This window comes from Fusarium keratoplasticum, chromosome 7 (assembly GCF_025433545.1).
Source record: "Fusarium keratoplasticum isolate Fu6.1 chromosome 7, whole genome shotgun sequence".
NCBI lineage: Eukaryota > Fungi > Ascomycota > Sordariomycetes > Hypocreales > Nectriaceae > Fusarium > Fusarium keratoplasticum.
The window spans coordinates 1713416-1730471 of record NC_070535.1 but is presented as its reverse complement, the minus strand read 5'-3'; the positions used below and the strand labels follow the sequence as shown (position 1 = coordinate 1730471).

At 51.0% G+C, this 17056-nt stretch overlaps 6 protein-coding genes across 6 annotated transcripts; 2 read left to right on the top strand and 4 right to left on the bottom strand.

Annotated features, from left to right (window-relative positions):
- Positions 1-768: 768 nt before the first annotated feature.
- NCS57_00972300 (MFS domain-containing protein) lies at positions 769-2598 on the bottom strand (the record flags this gene model as incomplete). Its single annotated transcript, XM_053059489.1, has 5 exons — positions 769-1395; positions 1449-1809; positions 1861-1923; positions 1975-2326; positions 2379-2598. 5 exons carry the CDS (start codon positions 2596-2598, stop codon positions 769-771), a joined length of 1623 nt encoding a protein of 540 aa, XP_052911560.1.
- A 695-nt stretch (positions 2599-3293) lies between these two features.
- NCS57_00972200 (Zn(2)-C6 fungal-type domain-containing protein) lies at positions 3294-4998 on the bottom strand (the record flags this gene model as incomplete). Its single annotated transcript, XM_053059488.1, has 3 exons — positions 3294-4255; positions 4309-4904; positions 4967-4998. The coding sequence occupies 3 exons, from the start codon at positions 4996-4998 to the stop codon at positions 3294-3296; spliced, it is 1590 nt and encodes a 529-aa protein (XP_052911559.1).
- A 655-nt stretch (positions 4999-5653) lies between these two features.
- Positions 5654-8938, bottom strand: NCS57_00972100 (Beta-galactosidase; the record flags this gene model as incomplete). Its single annotated transcript, XM_053059487.1, has 3 exons — positions 5654-6818; positions 6877-8275; positions 8338-8938. The coding sequence occupies 3 exons, from the start codon at positions 8936-8938 to the stop codon at positions 5654-5656; spliced, it is 3165 nt and encodes a 1054-aa protein (XP_052911558.1).
- A 695-nt stretch (positions 8939-9633) lies between these two features.
- Positions 9634-11523, top strand: NCS57_00972000 (uncharacterized protein; the record flags this gene model as incomplete). The annotated part of the gene is made up of 1 exon (XM_053059486.1): positions 9634-11523. The coding sequence occupies one exon, from the start codon at positions 9634-9636 to the stop codon at positions 11521-11523; it is 1890 nt and encodes a 629-aa protein (XP_052911557.1).
- A 465-nt stretch (positions 11524-11988) lies between these two features.
- NCS57_00971900 (uncharacterized protein) lies at positions 11989-13167 on the top strand (the record flags this gene model as incomplete). The annotated part of the gene is made up of 1 exon (XM_053059485.1): positions 11989-13167. One exon carries the CDS (start codon positions 11989-11991, stop codon positions 13165-13167), a length of 1179 nt encoding a protein of 392 aa, XP_052911556.1.
- Positions 13168-14455: 1288 nt separating this feature from the next.
- On the bottom strand, positions 14456-15516 carry NCS57_00971800 (uncharacterized protein; the record flags this gene model as incomplete). The annotated part of the gene is made up of 4 exons (XM_053059484.1): positions 14456-14631; positions 14680-14985; positions 15044-15164; positions 15214-15516. The coding sequence occupies 4 exons, from the start codon at positions 15514-15516 to the stop codon at positions 14456-14458; spliced, it is 906 nt and encodes a 301-aa protein (XP_052911555.1).
- Positions 15517-17056: the final 1540 nt, after the last annotated feature.

The window sequence follows — 17056 nt, the reverse complement described above, 5'->3', positions numbered from 1 at the left end:
ATAGAATCAGGGTTGGTGCATTCAACTTGTACATACTACTGCATGTGTATCTATAGCATTGGTGGCGAAGTGTAGCAGGGACCTAGTTTTGCGTCTTACTTTAAGTTCACCTCGCTGGAAATAGAATCTTACAGCTTACTGTCGTGCAACTATCAGTTGCCTAGCTCAGTGGATGTCTAAACATTTCAAATTAAAAAATTGACCTTTTGGATCTCGATCAAGTAGGCTTGACATTTCTACACATATTTGTTGCGAATGGTGTTTCTTGATATTTTTGAACAGCGTATCAGCTACAACAACAAACGACAGTTATCTGATGGTATTGAAGGGCAGGCTTCAGTTGAAGTTATCCCGCCATAGGGTAGCCAGACGGAGAGACCGGCTCAAGATCTAAGATGAGCTCTCATGCTAAAAGAACGATGTGTATTGAGACAAAAAATAATGTCGGGATAATTTCATATAATATTTAATCTAGACCTTAGATGGAATATCTGACGGATAAATTTTAAACTTGAGGAGAGTGGCGATAGCTGATATGTGTATGTTTCCCTGTTAAACGCTGGCTTCAGTGACGCCATGAAAACAACTTGAGAGACTATTCCGTTCTTAGCAAGTACTTCATAACTAATGTACTACACAAGCGTACATAGCACAAGGTTATTATGCTTTGTGCCAGTACATAATTACATATCCTAGCATAACTGGGATACATATCTGAACCGGTGGTTCTGCTCAACCTCCTACTTGAAGCTCCCACTGTAGCTGCAATCAATCCTTCTTTGCCTCCTTAATGTCCACGACATGGCCAGTCTCATCGAGGGCAACCACAAGCTTCTTAGTGCTGGCCTTTCGGGGGTTCTTGGCCTCAAAGATCTCAGACAGCTCCTCCAGGTTCTTGCCCTTTGTCTCGACAAAGAAAAAGTACATGAAAGTAATCTCGATCGCGATCCAGACGATGTAAACTAGGTATAGTTTCCATCCAATCTCCTTGATGCCAACACTGATGCCGTACGTGTTGGTCATTGTCGCAATGTTCATAAACACAAACTTGATGGAAGATCCCTTGGCACGAGTCCGGTTTGGAAGACACTCCATGGGGTAGAGTGTAGCACTGGGCGTCATGCCGGTGGCGAAGCAAATGCCAAACAGATACACGGCGACGATGAGTCCATACACGAGATCCTTGTGCTTGTCCGAGTTTGCCGCGAAGCCGGTCAGCATGATATATGCGGCGAGACATCCTGTAAGACCGCTCATCATCATTCTTCGACGGCCGAATTTGTCAAGGACCATGGAGCCGCACATGGCAGCGACCCAACAGATGACTGCGTTGATGGCGTTGATGAGCAATTGAGTGTTCGAGTTGGTCATGCCAGCCTTCTTTAACATCTCGGGCTATCATCACTTGTCAGAAGATACTCGACAATTGTTCCGAAACGAAGACTCACAAGAAAGTACGAGATGACATTGTTACCCGACCACTGGCCAAAAAAAGCTGTGGCAACAACAAGCATGATCCGGTACCGCGCAGATCGAGTATTGACAAGTTCACGGTAATCCCACCAGCGACCAGGTTCCTCGTGGGTGTGTTCTTCCAAGATCTGCTGATACTGTAGCTGGACGATGGGCGAGTTAGGGTCTCCTTCACCGTGATACTTGGCGAAGATGGCTAGTGCCTCCTCGGTTCTGTCTTTGGAGATCAACCAGCGGGGAGACTCAGGGAGGAAGAGGACGAGGGCCATGGCGATTGAGGGGAAGCCGGCCTGTAGGATGGTGGGAATTCGCCATGCCCATGAAGTTTTAACATGCCTTTAGGCCCGAGTTAGCGAATACCACGGGAGAAAAATAGAAAATACTCACAGATTGGTACCATAAGTAACCCAGCCTGCCAAGATATTTCCAACCCACCAAAAGTTGTTATACCTACTCAGATGTCAGCACCCTCAAGATGATTGAGTTGGAAACGACACATACATGCCAGCAGTCAAGCCTCGATACGCAGGGTGCGCAAGCTCGACAGTGTACGCTGGGCCTGCTCCGTGCGCGACAATGGCCCCAAAGCCAAGGACAAATCTGCCTCCGATAAACTGGCCAAGACTGTGGGCAGAGCCCTGAATAGCAGTACCGATCAGGATCACAAGACACCCGATAAAGATGCATGGCCGTCGACCGTGTACGTCAGAGATGTACGCCACAAACGGGAACGCGGCAAGCTGAGCTAAGTTGTAGATGATGAAGACAATACCGGTGGATGAACCGCTGCCATCAAGGCCAAATGACTCCTGGTAAGGTTTCATTGCATTGATAGCTCCCATGAGAGAACCATCTGAGTCACGTTAGTCAACGGGTTAACTTGTTCCACAAAGACCATAGCTTACCAAAACCTTGAATAGTCGAGACGAGATAGCCGACAGTCATGACGACGTAAAGGCGAGCCAGAGCCTTGCCCGAGAGCTTTCCCTTCTGAGCAAGGGCCTCTGCGAGAGCTGCAGAGGATGTTTCAACCTGGGTAACATGTTCGATCGGCTTGGCCATCTCATCATGCTCTCCTGCAAGAGATGGAGGCTTGGCGGCCGAGTTTCTGCCCGGTGCAGACATTCCGATACGATTGCTGGTCTTGAAGAGTTGCGTTGGGAAGATGCTCTGTGTGCGAGTTGGACTAGTGTTGGAGGATGTGTTGCGGTTACAACGGGGACGGTATCATTTAAGTAGTTGGTCGCAAGGCACCGGTTACCCGAGGCTCAGAAGTCTCCAGACTCAAAGCGTTAGACTTGGTTGAGCGGGTGTGGTGCTACCATCGCGGTCGATCCCACCGTTCCCCATGGGGTCACGTTGGTTGAACCTGGGGCAACAAAGTTGGTAAGGTCGCGAGTTTGTGGCATGACTAAGTGGAACAAGCGAGCAATTCACCAACCAAGGGCAGGGCTCGCTAGTCTTCTTGATCGTTCACTAGTGAATGTCCTGCATGTTCCTTGCAATCCCGTCTCGTTTCCCGACGACGCAGTGTTGAGTCTCTCAGCCGCAACCCCGCAGCCGGAACGAAGGAGCCTTGAAGGCAAGTTCACCTGATTCAATATATTTCCCTTGGCTACATGCATAGGCGAGGTATTTGATCGGAGAAAGGTCCGTATTATCCAGTTTGCCTTCAAAGACACTCGGGCAGCTGGCCGAACTCCTATTACCGTTATTTCCAACGGGGCAGTGTGCTCCACGAGCGATTGTACCAAAAGCTTCCCGACCTTGTTCTTTCATATAATACAAGATAGTTATTATACTGTGATACAAACTGCTTTCTAAACGTCAATGAGGTTCCTCAGTTGATCAAAGACCTCTTCATTATCGCCGCGATGCAACATGTCCTCACTCCTCTCCTGGATTGGTTGTGAAAACTCAAGTATGAACTGCAACATCCACCGGTCGAGGTGAAAGGTCGCGTCCTTATATCTGAGGCAAGCATTGTGAAACTTTTGCAGCTTGCTGATGGTCACCGAGACGATGGGCCAGTACTTGTGCAAATCAGTAATCATCTCAAAGTTCCGCTCCAGTCTAGACTTGGCCGTTGCAATTTCTTCGTCATCAAGGCTGAATAGCAGTGTGTGTATCTGTACTGTTGAAGATGTGACGAGGTCGTGGCCGACGAGCGAATGCATAATGTCTGTCTCGGGCCGCTGCTTGGCCCTCCAGATGAGGTCGCAGAGGTCGGCAGCGTGCTGTTTACACCTTGTGGCAAAGCAAATAGTTGGCTCGTAACTCGGGCTATCAATTCCCATCTCTAAGCTCGCCCCTAGAGATGAGTAGAAGAGTAGCTGCCCGATGTGATGGTAGTTCATGTGCATATTGACAAAGGTAGGTCCGGACCCTTGGCTGCCCCAGAACGCCATGCTTTCTTCGGTATATCTCAACTGAGGAGGTAAGTCGGTCAACCATGCATCCAACGTCGTCGCCAGTTGACTAATTGCTTCGTGAGTATGTGCCCTAGATAGTTTCTCGGCAGCTATTCTGGCATTCAGCTGATTCACTTCATATAGAAGGGTATTGAGGCTGATGAAACGTGCGAGCAACGAGTGGGACGGCCATGAGCCTGGAGAAGAGGGCGTGGCTGGTGACGCGACATGCTCGGCGGGTTCATTAGCATCAAGATTTCTGAAGTCCTGCTCGCTTATTGGTAAAGGAACGTCATGGCGAATCTGGATAGCGCGCGGAAGAGAGACAGATGAGCTGTTCCAAGTATCAGTCGTAACCAGTGACCACCAAACTATCATGGATTAGTTCAATCCTAGCAGATATTTTGAGTTGAAGCGTCCATACCTCGACGGTTGACTTCTTGCTCGATGCGCGTGTTAACCTTCAGGTTGGGAAGATCAAGCAACATGGCCATACGACAGGCAATAGTATAGTAAACACACTCCGTCATGGACTCGCCATCCGCAATAAAGTTTGCAGCCAGCAGCATGCAGGCTTGAATCGTTACTATTGAGGTGTCGTGCAAGTCGAGTAACTTCTCCGCTTCCTGAGCATACGGACGGCCCCTGTGCCAGGGGTTAATATGCCTGAGACTGTCATGACCGGAAAACCGAGCCGAGAGGCCAATGACGGCAAAGAACAAAACTCTGGGAATGGTGCCACTATGGAAAGCCGCTTTGAAGGAGGGCATGTGGAACATGGTCGGAAAGGCAAAGTGGACATGGACGAAAAAGAGGTCAATCAGCTCCCTCGACAAGGCGCGATCAGGGATTGCCGCGGATGAGGCATGAAGCGCAACTCCTTTCGGATCAGCTAAAGGAGCGTAGCCTTGTGGCAAAGCCGGCTTTGGGTCTGGCGCAACATTACACGCGAGACCTCGTTTGGTGCAGAAGACGCAAGTTGTCCCACGACGCGGCCTAATGCACTTCTTCTGGCGGTCCCTGGTGACTGTTGTTAGCATAAAGCGCCTTGTTTTCCGACGGACACTTTGGAGGTTACCCACCGACAGACCTTGCAGGCCGAAAGAGGTCTCATGATGTTGGAATAAAAAGCACGGTTATTGTGTAGATGATCTACGCTTGGGTAGGGGAAGTAATGCAGCACTGGAAGCAACTGCTTGGCTTGGAAGGTTACCTGCGCTGCTTGATTTTGAGTTGAGAGGAGGAAGTCGAGCAACACAGTGGAAGAGTTACAGAAGAATCGAACCAAGTCGTGGGCACCTCTTGACCTTGGAGAGCGAATACGTGTATTCGATATTTCAACAGTTGTACCTTTACGCGTATCGTGATAGATCCCTGCATCGCTGGTCATTCATCCCGATGATTGGACCGCCTAGGCTCTTGGTATGGGTACCTCTAGTACTAACTAGGAGGACGCTGACGTTCCTTGCGGATGCGGATTTAGTGATCCGAGGCTAACAGGCTCTCTCACGTCATGAGCGAGATCGAATTCTAATAGGGTGTGGTACACTATTGAAAGGCTGTCGGACATTAGGAGATGGGCACAAGAAGAATTGACCCTCAACACAGTGTTTTTGGTTCACGGGGCCCATAGCAAACAAGAGGGTGAGGAACAATGAAACAAAAGATACGGCTTTAGCTTCACAGGTGGCGAATAATCAGAGAGAGGGAAAGAAGTTGTAATGCAATGCATGCACACTTAATTCAAACTTAGGTACTGTATCATTTACTCAGAGGGAGCCATGAGACAGTGCCTCGAGCTTGAACCCAAACTCCATCTCCCGTAGACCAACAAGGTGACGTTCTGCAACTCCAGGACCGCACGCCCCTGTACCCACACCAGCAACCTCAGCGTCGAGACGCAAAATAGTTGCATCCTCCTCCACCAAGTCACAAGGGTGCTTCGCTGCTTGGACAGTGTTTGTCGAATATCGAGTCGCAGTCCAGTTGAAATCGTCACGCTCTCCGCCCTGGAACCTGGTCGCTCGAATGCCAAGGCCGTACGCGTTCGACAGGGCTAGCCAGCGGGTTTCCATCCGATTGCCGTTCTCTTGAGGTAGATCGTAGGGCACTTGAAGATCTGATACCGATGTTGCGCTCCAAATGCCGCGTTTCTCGGAGCTGCGCTTGTCGGGGTATGACTCGCCAGGCCCGAGACCAAGCCATCGCACCCCGTCCAAAGCGCGGTTCATGCGGAGGTCCAGTCCGATGCGGGGAACATCCGGCGGGCTGTATCCTCGAGGGACAAGGCTGACGCGAATTTCAAGAGATCCTGAAGGCGATATTTTGTACACAGTCCGGCAGATCAGACCCCAGTCCAGGACGGCGGGAGAAAGATACGTCTCGGCTTCAACAACCACCCCGGATTTGTCGCTTTTGAAGACGAAAGATCTCTTCTGACTGGTCATGACTTCGACCCCGTATCTCTCCCACTCCGGCACCGCAGAGGGAACGTCGTTGTTGGTAGGTGGACGCCAGATGGACGGGATCATGGCCACCTTTGTGAGGGGGTCCTGCTCCAGGAGAGACAATCCTGAGCATTTCCAAGCCTTGAGGTATCCTCTTATCTTGTCAAATTCAAACTCCCAGTTTAGCCCATTGACCTTGAGCGTGGTTCCAACTGAAGTGGTCGAGAGATCGGAGCCCGGGTTTGAGAGGCTGGCATCTTGCAAGGGCGACGGAGTGTGTGTTGCTTCGGACAGGGTGAACTGGACACAGGCAACTTCATGGCCAGATTGGGCCCAAGAAGTATCAAACGACAAGTAAAACCGGACCGTAAGAAGTACTTCATGCTTGCTCTCGATGCCGGCGATTCCCTTGGGCAGTGAAATCCTGGCAGTCGAGCCGGCGTTGAGAAGGGGCAGATCGAACTTCCCAGCTGCAATAATCGAGGACCTATATCGCCTGCATCAGTATAACAAGGGATAATTTCTACGATTAGAAGCAAACTTACTCGTTACCGAGTTCCTCCACCTTGAAGGTTGCCGTAAGGTGCTCCAGATCAACAAAGTCGTACATGTTGTGAACAAGCAGCTCGCCATCGACAAACTCTGCCCGCACTGGCTGGATGACCGACTTGTACTCAAGAAGCCCCGGCGTCGAATTATGAGCACTGTTGCATAGACCACCCATGGCAAATGTTCCATCGTGGGGGAACTCGCCAAAATCACCCCCGAAAGCGTAGAACCCCTTGTCGTTCTCCTGCTTCCACAGACCATGGTTCGCCCACTCCCAGATAAAGCCGCCTTGAAGCCTAGGGTACTTTCGGAAGCGTTCTTCATAGTCTTCGAGTCCACCGGGCCCGTTGCCCATCGCGTGGCCGTATTCGCAAAGGATAATGGGCTTCCGAAAGGTGCCATCCTCGCCAACACCGAGAGTCTCGGCATGAGATTCGAGGTCATCCATAGTCAAGTACATGCGAGAATACATGTCAGCATGCTTCGCATCCACGTCACCCTCGTAGTGAAGGAGCCTGCTTGGGTCCCTCTCCCTGAGAAAAGCGTACATGCTGTCATGGTTCTGTCCGTAAAATGACTCATTGCCTAGTGACCAGATGACAACAGAAGTGTGATTCTTGTCCCGATGAAACATGGACTCGGCACGGTCCAAGTAGGCAGCCCCCCAAGAAGGGTTGTTGGAGATGTACTCTGCCGATCGTCCAAACACAAGATCTCTCTTCTCGCCATACGTCATACTTTTTGACAAGTTGAGAGCTCGGGAGACGCTTCGCAGAAAGCCATGGCACTCAAGATCTGCCTCGTCAATGACCCAAAAGCCAAGTTCATCAGCGAGCTGAAAGAACCTAGGGTCTGGAGGGTAGTGGCTACAACGGATAGCATTGATGTTGTGCTGCTTCATAAGAATGAGATCTCGGCGGATAAACTCCAAAGGTACTGCACGGCCGCGATGAGGGTGATGATCGTGTCTGTTGACTCCTCTGAACCGTATCGGCTTGCCATTGACGCAGATGAGTCCATTAAGAAGCTCGACCTTGCGGAAGCCAATGATTTGATGGACAGTGTAAAAGGTCTCGCCGTGTGCCAGCGTAATCTCAACGTGATAAAGGTTTGGAGTTTCGGCGGTCCATTTCTTCGGGTTCGAAACATGGAGGTCAACGCTCAGTTTTGTGGATTCGGGATCGAGGATCGACTCGGTCTCGGAAATGATGGTTCCCTTATTGTGGCTCAGTCCTTTGACAGAGAGTCTCACAAAACCACTGGCAGGCCTGGACAGTTCAATTTCGGCCTTCAGCGTGCCGTTATCGTACGCGTTGTCCAGGTCGGTGCGGATGAACCAGTCCCGGATGTAGGAATCGGAAGGGAGTGCGATCAAGTGCACATCTCGGAAGATGCCTGAGTGTCAATTGAATTAGCCATAAGTTGAGAGCCATCGGGAAAGACAAGGGATTATATACCAGAAAGCCACCATTGGTCCTGGTCCTCGATGTACGTAGCATCAGACCACTGGTAAACAGTGACAGAAACCTCATTGTCACGTTCCCAATCGATGTACTCGGTGATATCAAATTCGGAGGCGTTGCGAGAGCCTTGGGCATACCCAACTAGGACGCCATTGACACGCAAATGGTAGGCAGAGTCTACCCCGTCGAAGCGCAGACAGAGCAGCGAGGTCCTGTCCCACTCTGCAGGAACACGGAATTGTCTTCGGTACGTGCCGGTCGGGTTCTCAGTCGGTACGTACGGAGGACACACGGGAATAGGCAGCTGGACATTCGTATAGTGAGGATGCCCAAAGCCCTGAAGTTGCCAATGGCCGGGAACTTCAATCGAGCTCCACGAAGCCTCTGGCACGCCTGGAGGCTCGCCTTGCAGATTGTCCGGAGCGTCCCATGGCGTCGGCGCATAGTGAAAGTCCCATTTGCCATTTAGGACCAGTGCGGTAGCGGGAATGAAGTAACATCGCGGGGGCAAACAATTGCGGCGGAAAACAGCCTCGTTCTCCCAGTCGTTTCTCCCGGGATGTTGTTCAGGTGAAATGCCATGAGTAGCAGTCATGTTGAGTGTGCTCTGAATTGAGATTCTGCCCTTTGAGGTTAAGCAGAAGGGAGGTTGGTACTACAGACCTTCAAAGGACACGTAAATACATCTTTGTAGGTGCTATGAACATGTGGTGATCAGATGATGTGGTGAATCGTAACTGTCGCCGTCGGGGAACTCATCGGGGATCCCCTTGTCGTGCATGCATTAGTTGGAGAATCCCCCGCAGCTGAACCCGACATTATCCACGGCCATTTAGCCAGGATAGCGACCCAGCTGAGCGGTCGATCCGGGGGATCCGGGGTAAATGATGGAGGGGAGGCGGAAAACAGAGCGGAAATCGAGAAACGCGGGGAACTGCATGGATCACGAACTAATGACAACAAAAGAACCATCTGATGCTCTCCATACATCGTGATCTAGACCGTGATGATGAATCGAAAAGCTTCATAACAGCTCCGAGTGCGGAGAAGACGATATACGCGTATAGAGAGTTTGCTTGTTTGTCCGCTCAAACGGGTATGGCACTTGCACTTGTGTACCCAACTCCAGATGGCAAGCTACAGTCCTCGTGTTCTAGACTACCATGACGGTACAGGTTTTATTGAACACCGGCGGGCATTATCCCGTCACGTTCAACATAAAAGGTCGATGCCTTCAACCATCCTGATGCCTCGTCTGTATCAAGGCAACACTCTCCCAACTCAGCCACAATGCAGTCCCATCTGCTAACTCTTCTCTTTCTCCTTACCCAAGGAGCTTCTTCTCTTCCTCGAAAAGCTACTGAAAAGGGAGTCCCTGCTCCTCCAAGCCCTGAACCTATCAAGCTTCAGACCCTGCCTCTTCCACCTGCCATAGCGGATGACGCTGGCCCGGGAGACTGCAACTCGACCGTCAATCCGAAGGGAACAGGCTGCACCGGGAAGACACTACATCTCGGCTCCGGCAGCTTCTTGCCTGACGGAAAACACGTTCTCGTTCAAGTCACTTTTGTCGGCGCCCCTGCGGCACCTGACAAGGCCAGCATCTATACTGGAACTCAACTCATCGCCGTCAAGACCGACGGAACCAAATTTCCCAACGGGGATCCTTGGAAATGTCTGAGTTGTGGCGTCTACCGAGAGAAGACGGAGGAGCTTGAATACCCTCAGGCATTCCGTGATGGGAAACGCGCACTTGGCGGCTCCTCCATTCTCGACTGCGGGAAATATGATCTAGTTGATTCCCGTTGCACACCCCAAGTCGCAAAGTGGTATTCTATTCGCTGGAACACAAATACCGACGGTTCAGGTCCTGGTGGTGACATCAGAGAGCTTCGTCTTCACCCTGATAACGTGCATTTGGGCTTCAATTCTTTCACGCAAGTCAACGGCAAGCTTGGACAGAATGCCTACTTCTCCAAGCTCACCTTCAATCCGTCTCCCAAAACTGGCCTTCCACTCGGTCCCCGGTATGACCTCCTCAATGTCACTCTACTCTTCGACCCAAATGACCCGCAGCCGGTCGAGGTTAAAGGCGATGAGTTGGTCATAAACCCCGGGGCTATTACAGTGGGAGAGCTCAGGGGCTTCACTGGCGATGGAAAAGAGGTGACCTACGTGGGCTATCCCGCCGAGTCATCAAACATTGACGCCTTTGCTGTTGACCTGACCACTGGAGCAGTCCGTCGACTAACCAGCCACCCTGAATATGTCGACCCTCTGGACTTTTCTCCCGATAGTCAATGGTTTGTCGTGATGGATACCCGCGGCACTGACCGACAGATGTGGCTCTCTGCTATGCGTCACATCCCCCCAGTTACAGACTTGGTCAGCACGTCAGTAACATCTGCCACACGCAATAACGGCCGAAGACGATTCTTTCGACCATATTTACTCGACAAGTACGGCGATCGAGAAAACTACTACGGACAGAGGCTCAACGACCAAGGATCCGGGGTGGCTGGCAGTGGTGATTACAACGACCCTGAATGGAATGCCAGAGCTGATCCTCGATGGTCTCCTGATGGCACCCAAGTAGTCTGGTGGGATGAGATTACACTTTCCCCGGCGTGCGGAGGTCAGAATCCTCGCCTGTGCTATCCGTCAAAGGAGCCTGGGGGCAGAGCTCAGCGTGTTGTTGTAGCAACCCTCACAAGCCGCAAGCCGCACGCGCCCGTCAAGGTTAAGACGGCATCGGATACCGTACCTTGGGGGATTCGGTATACTCCCGGCAGCACAGGCGTGGCTCGTCCTCAGCCTCCAGCCGGCAACTACACCCTCCAAGGAAAGCACAGCGGATACGCCAAGATCCAGCTCCAGGATAATTCTTCTGGATCTCTCAGTAGTGTTAGCGTGGAATACGTCAAGTTTTCTGACGATGGAAAGTTTGTGCTTAACGGCACAGAGAGCGTCAAGGCTACTACAGGGTCAGCGACATTGACCTTGGTCGACTGGCGATCGGATCTCGTCCAGACAGTCGGCGGAGTTGTGAACACAAAGAAGACTAGCCCCGGTGGATTTCAGCTGTCGATTGATGTGCTGACCAACATCTTTAATGCGAATGGGACGTTGACGACAACGGTGGATGGCAAGACTTATCACCAGCCTGCAAATGGTACTTAGTCTCCATTGAGATAGTTGAATAACACAAGCCAAGGAGTTTTTTTTTTTTGGCTCTACTCGTCTCGTTCCTGTCCAATACCACTTGATGTAGATGCTTCTTAGTAAGAGTGGTTCCTATTCCGCGATAAGAAACAACCATAGAGGCCTGTGGCATTGAGCTAGGATGGTAGGCAATGGTGGCAACGACGGCGACAGGTGGCCACTTGACCACGCACTGGGCTGGGTCATCGAGGTGCAAACTTGACGACGCCTCTAACTAGAGAACAAAGAACCCAGTTCTTAACAAAGACATGAAAACCCATTAGTTATATTAACGCAGACCGCTCAATGCCGAGCTCACCTTTTCCAAAGCATAATCAGCTTCCTACATCTAAATATTTGCTAACCGCCACTTAACTCTTGACATGACCTAGTCAGCGAGTTGCCCCTAGCCAACTTCATTCTTCCGGCCTTGCTCTCTCCGTTATGGCCGACCACCTGCAACTTCCACATAAGAAGCGCCCACCGCCCGAAGCTACGACAGAGTTGCTATTGAAACGACCTTGTCTCAAGACGCCTGGAATCGACGACGTAGCCATCGAGGTTCGATCCCAGAGGTCAACACAGGTTCCACAAGCGCTAAAGTCGTTACGCCTCACGAAGGAAAACTTGCGCTTGCTCAACAACATGACCAGGGCTACTGGGCCAGGGAAGTCCAAAACGGCATCAAGCAGCACTACAAAGACGATAAAATCGGACAAGACAAAAACTATGGCCACTAGTGGCTTCCAGGGGCAAGCTATAGCCAATGGGATACTTAATCCTCTAAGGTCGATGCCATGTCAAAACGTCATAGAGACCCTCAATCGCCTTAATAGAAGCCGCGAGACTGCATCACCGACTGAGTCGGAGTACAAGCTATACTGCGAGAAGATCGACGTAGTCGGCAATGAAGCAGCCGTCGTGCAACGAATGCTGCCCCTCTTTCAAGGTTACGACAGCAGATACAATATTGACAGGAACCGGGTGTTTTCTGACCTGCAAAAAGACCTTGGCTTCAACAATGGCTTATCTGCGCCTCAGCCTGACTTCGTCCAGGGCCTCACGAGAGAAGAGTTCCTTCCTGTTGACCTTTCCAAAATCCAGGGTGCTGTTCTCTTCAAGGATGAGTTGACATCTACAACCTTACCGCATTTTGCTGGAGAATGGAAATCCCGATCTGGGGATATGTTTGAGGCGACACTTCAAAGCGGTTACGACGGCACAGCTATGGTTTACGGAAGGAATCAGGCGCGGGAGTATCTCGGCGAGCCGGACACTCTGGATCACTCTGCCATCACAACCTTTACTTCGAACGGGGAGGATCTCACATTTTTCGCCCATCATGCATTGCCAACGGGAGAGGATGGGACAGCAGAGTACCATCAGCACCAGTTGACACAAACAAATCTAACAGAATCATACGAGTCTTTCAATAAGGATCGCAAGCAGATCAGAAACGCGCAGGATTGTGCGCGGGAGCAGTCGTTCGCTTTAAGGGATCAGTTGTGGGAGCAGCAGAGATCAATACGGGGACAGGGCTTCATGGCCACACTGGGGAGGGCTTCTGCTGCGACCTATACGACAGTGGACGGGAATGAAGACGACAAAGGCAGTGAAGGCTAGGTTAACCATGAGTTTATCAATGCGGAAGATCAACACACGCTTCCCGTATTGCCCTCAAGCACCCAGGTATCAATTCAGGTTGGGAGGGAGGAGAAATAAACACACTTGACTATGAAGTGACAAGCAGTGCACAAGCTGCTCCGCCTCTGCCATCCAAGAATAGAACCACGTTTTTAACAAGATGTAGATTCTCTAACGAGAGTCTGAGTCGACCACGGGCTGATCAATGGTGACGATATGACTGGTGAGTATGAGTGTCGCTGTTATCATCGGCACAACGGAGTTCTGTCCGTCTCCACTCTTCCCCACTGGGGAAAAGTTGGAGACGGCACATCGGTAATCTCTACCGAGACGCTCCCCATTGTTCGGAAACGCCAGCAGCGCCCAAGACCAAGATAAGAACCTCCCCGAAGTGCTTGACTGTTTTTTAGCATCCCCATCTCTCCCATCCCCGCCCGGTTTCTTGACCCCTTTGCGGAGCCAACCCCGGATGGAAAGCCGAAGGAGGAAAAAGGGGTGGAGAAACCCCCCGCATGCCAAATTTGGAGTTCTCCCTCGGCATTCGGACTTCGGGGTGAGTTGCGTGCTTGGTAGCTTCTGCTTTGGCGGGAACCAACTTGATTCTTATCTTTCATGAGGCTTTTCTTCTTGCCTGATGATCACCGGGGATTGAAAAGTTAAACAGAAAAGGCATAGCAGCCGAAATGGTCCAGATTGTCGTTCTGACTTTTGAAGAGCATCATAATCACCACCAAGGACGCGTAGGTTGAGCGATTACTCCCTAGTATCAATACATATAGGTAGCTACAGGCCTGAAAGTATCTCCGAGGCCTTTAACAATCCCACAAACAAAATGAAGAGCTTGGAATCGACGCATCTAAATGTCCCCTCAGAATCGGACTCCCCGCAGGCCGCGCTTAAGCTTACCGGATAAGCTTTAACCTTCCCCCACTAGAGCGGGGCGGAAAATTGGAGAATGAAAAAAATTGCCGTTGAACCGATTTTCTCTTCCTGATCCGTTGGGGGTTATCAAATGGAGCATGTGGTGACTCACTGACTCTAAGGGGGTGCCCTCCTTATTTTTCCAAGGCATTGGGGGGAGGCTTTACCTAATTCTTTTGGGCTGGGTTTTAGCGATCGAATGGACTCCAATTGCCTCCACAGGTTTGAACGCAAGTCAGTCTCAAGTGCTGGAATGAAATGGAAGGAAAATGACATTACCACATTAGACGTCTACTCTATACTCTATTCTATCATGTTTTTTCTATACCCGTCCCTGATACTCCCTCTATTCTATCCTGCTCTCCTCATCCGAAGCAGTCGCTTTCCCTCGGCCATCCAAAACACCCACTCCAGATCCGTCATTATCCACAGGACCCTCCGAGGCCAAGAAGATCCACCAAAAGTACACACCGCAACAAAGGCTGCCGCCGAGAATGTTACCGAAGAGGGCTGGAATCATCCCTGCCAATCATTAGTCTTGGCCACAATCAAGAACACGAACTGACTCACCCTTCCAGATGTAGAGCCCGACCGTCAAGTCAGGCGTACCGAGCCAAATGCCCATAGGGATGATAAACATGTTGGCGATAACGTGATCGAAGCCAAGGGCAACAAAGGCGAAAATTGGTGGCCACATGCCAATTACCTTGGAGCCAAGGCTCTTGGCTTGTGTGCCAAAGAAGCATGCAATGCAAACAAGCCAGTTGCATCCAATACCACGAATGAAGATCTGGTACGCGGCAGGGGCGAGCTGCTTTTTGGTAGTATATATCTGGATCTCTTTCTTATAGGGATCAGCGTCGAAGATGCCTCCGTCTGTAGGTCAGGTTGTCAGTGCCAGTTCATGGTCATGGCCTCAATTGGGGAAACATACAGCCAACAATCAGGGCCATAACAAAGAGGGATCCCAGCAGGTTTCCAAAGAAACATAGGAACCAGTGTAGTAGCATCTTCCAGACGGACAATCTCCTATTGAGAACCGCCACCATAGTAAACTAGTTGCATAGTTAGCAGCTGCTTCATGGTCCGGAGTAAGCCACCCACCATATTCGTCGAAGTGAATAGCTCAGCTCCCGTCAGGAAGATTGTCACTAGGCCAATTGGGAACACAATGGCGCCAGCGAGCTTCACCAGACCAGGGGCATTCTCTTGGTACCATGGTGCCGTCACGGCAGTCAATGAGACAGCGCAACCAAAGCTCAGAATGCAACCACCGAATATCGCAGAGAGAAACACCTTATCGGGTCGTGTGTTTCCCTTCTTGACACCAGCGCGGCAGATAAGCTCTGCCGTTTCGGCAGGCGTGTACGCCGCGAAGTTGGGGACGTCGACAGTAGAGTTGGCCATGGTATTGGATAATTAGTGTGGTGATGTCGTGTTTGAAAGTTGACAATGTCTGTGCCTTTATCTCTTGAAAGCCAAGACTTCAAAGCCCTGACACTCCGCCAAGACTCCGAGCTCGTCCCAACATGCCGAGCAATGTCGAGAAAACACCGCACCTCACTGCCAAGTTTTGCACAAGCCAACGTGCGCTACTCAAACTCGGCGCACGGGAAGAGGCGGAAAATATTGCCTATCGGCGGTAATGCTAGCTGTTATCAAGACCTTGGCGCTTCTCCCTTGCCCCTAGTGCGGGCGATTGGAGGCTAGTGCCTAAACATGGACCCAACCTTACTTCTGACGCGTGTGCTTGGCCCGCGCCGAGAAAACGTGCTTGTGCGGCTCCGCAAATGGGTGGCACACCAGGAATTGTCGAACACCTCCAGACCGTAGTCGTTGAAGCCACTGGGGGAATGTCGGGGTCATTGCTGCAAGTGGTGACCACGCATGCGGGGGAGCATGCGGAGTACTGTCTCGGTATCTGTGAGGAGATGCCGTGCAGGTTTTGGTGCTTTGTTACATCTACTCCACATTCATAATCTGGGGGTTCCGGGTAGGTGCTCCGGCCTCAACGACAGCAATCAGCTACTCGCTGCAGGAGGTATGATTGCCTTCTGAACGGCCAATTCAACAAGCAAAAGCGGTTATAGAACTACTGAAAGAATAGAAAATGATGAAGTAATTTTCAGGGCATGCAGATTCGGGGTGAAGAACCGACGATACTGGAGAGATGTGGATCGCAGCCAACCCACACTGCATGCCCCGTAGCTCTGGATCTGGGGAGAGACGACGTACCGTTAGACCCCTTCAAAGCCTATCGCAGTGCTGATCCCCCCTGGGCCATCCATCAGCCTCGCCATCGTCGCCGTCTGTCACATACGACCATACCTGCCGGAAAATACGGGATCCCGTCCGCTCTCCCATAGTCAAGCCTGCAAGGGGCGGATTAGTAGTTGGGTCGGTGACGACCAGCGAATCCCCGCTGTTGTATGTTTTTTGCTAGTTAAAGCAACTGGACATTACTTATTTTTTTGTTCCTGGTCATGAGCCCCCTGCAGCTAACTGTCGTTGGCTTCAGAGAACTGGAGCTAAACGGATACATTCATCCCTATTGGTATTGTTACTCCTTCCGGCCCATGCTCTTAGCAAACGTAGATCTCTTTCTCAACCTTACAAGAGCGGTGAATTGACGCCGTCCATGGTTTGGAGAGTGTGATTGTCAAGAAGAGGAGATGGTTGCTCAGCCAATCACGACTAAGACCACCCACGCCCCAAATTTCATTGTTCACAGCTTCGCCTCGAAATATGCCAGCGAAAGCAAGAAAGAAGCACACTGAGAGGGAAGTCAATGAAAAAAAAAAGCCTCTTTTTGTGCTTCAGGTTGGCACATGCTGCAATCCACTCCAGTTCACATGGTAGGTTGCTTATGGAACAGACGAGTTAACTTGGCTTATCTTGCCGCAAACAGACCGAATTGCACCCCAGTTGACATCTTCAGATATCCGTA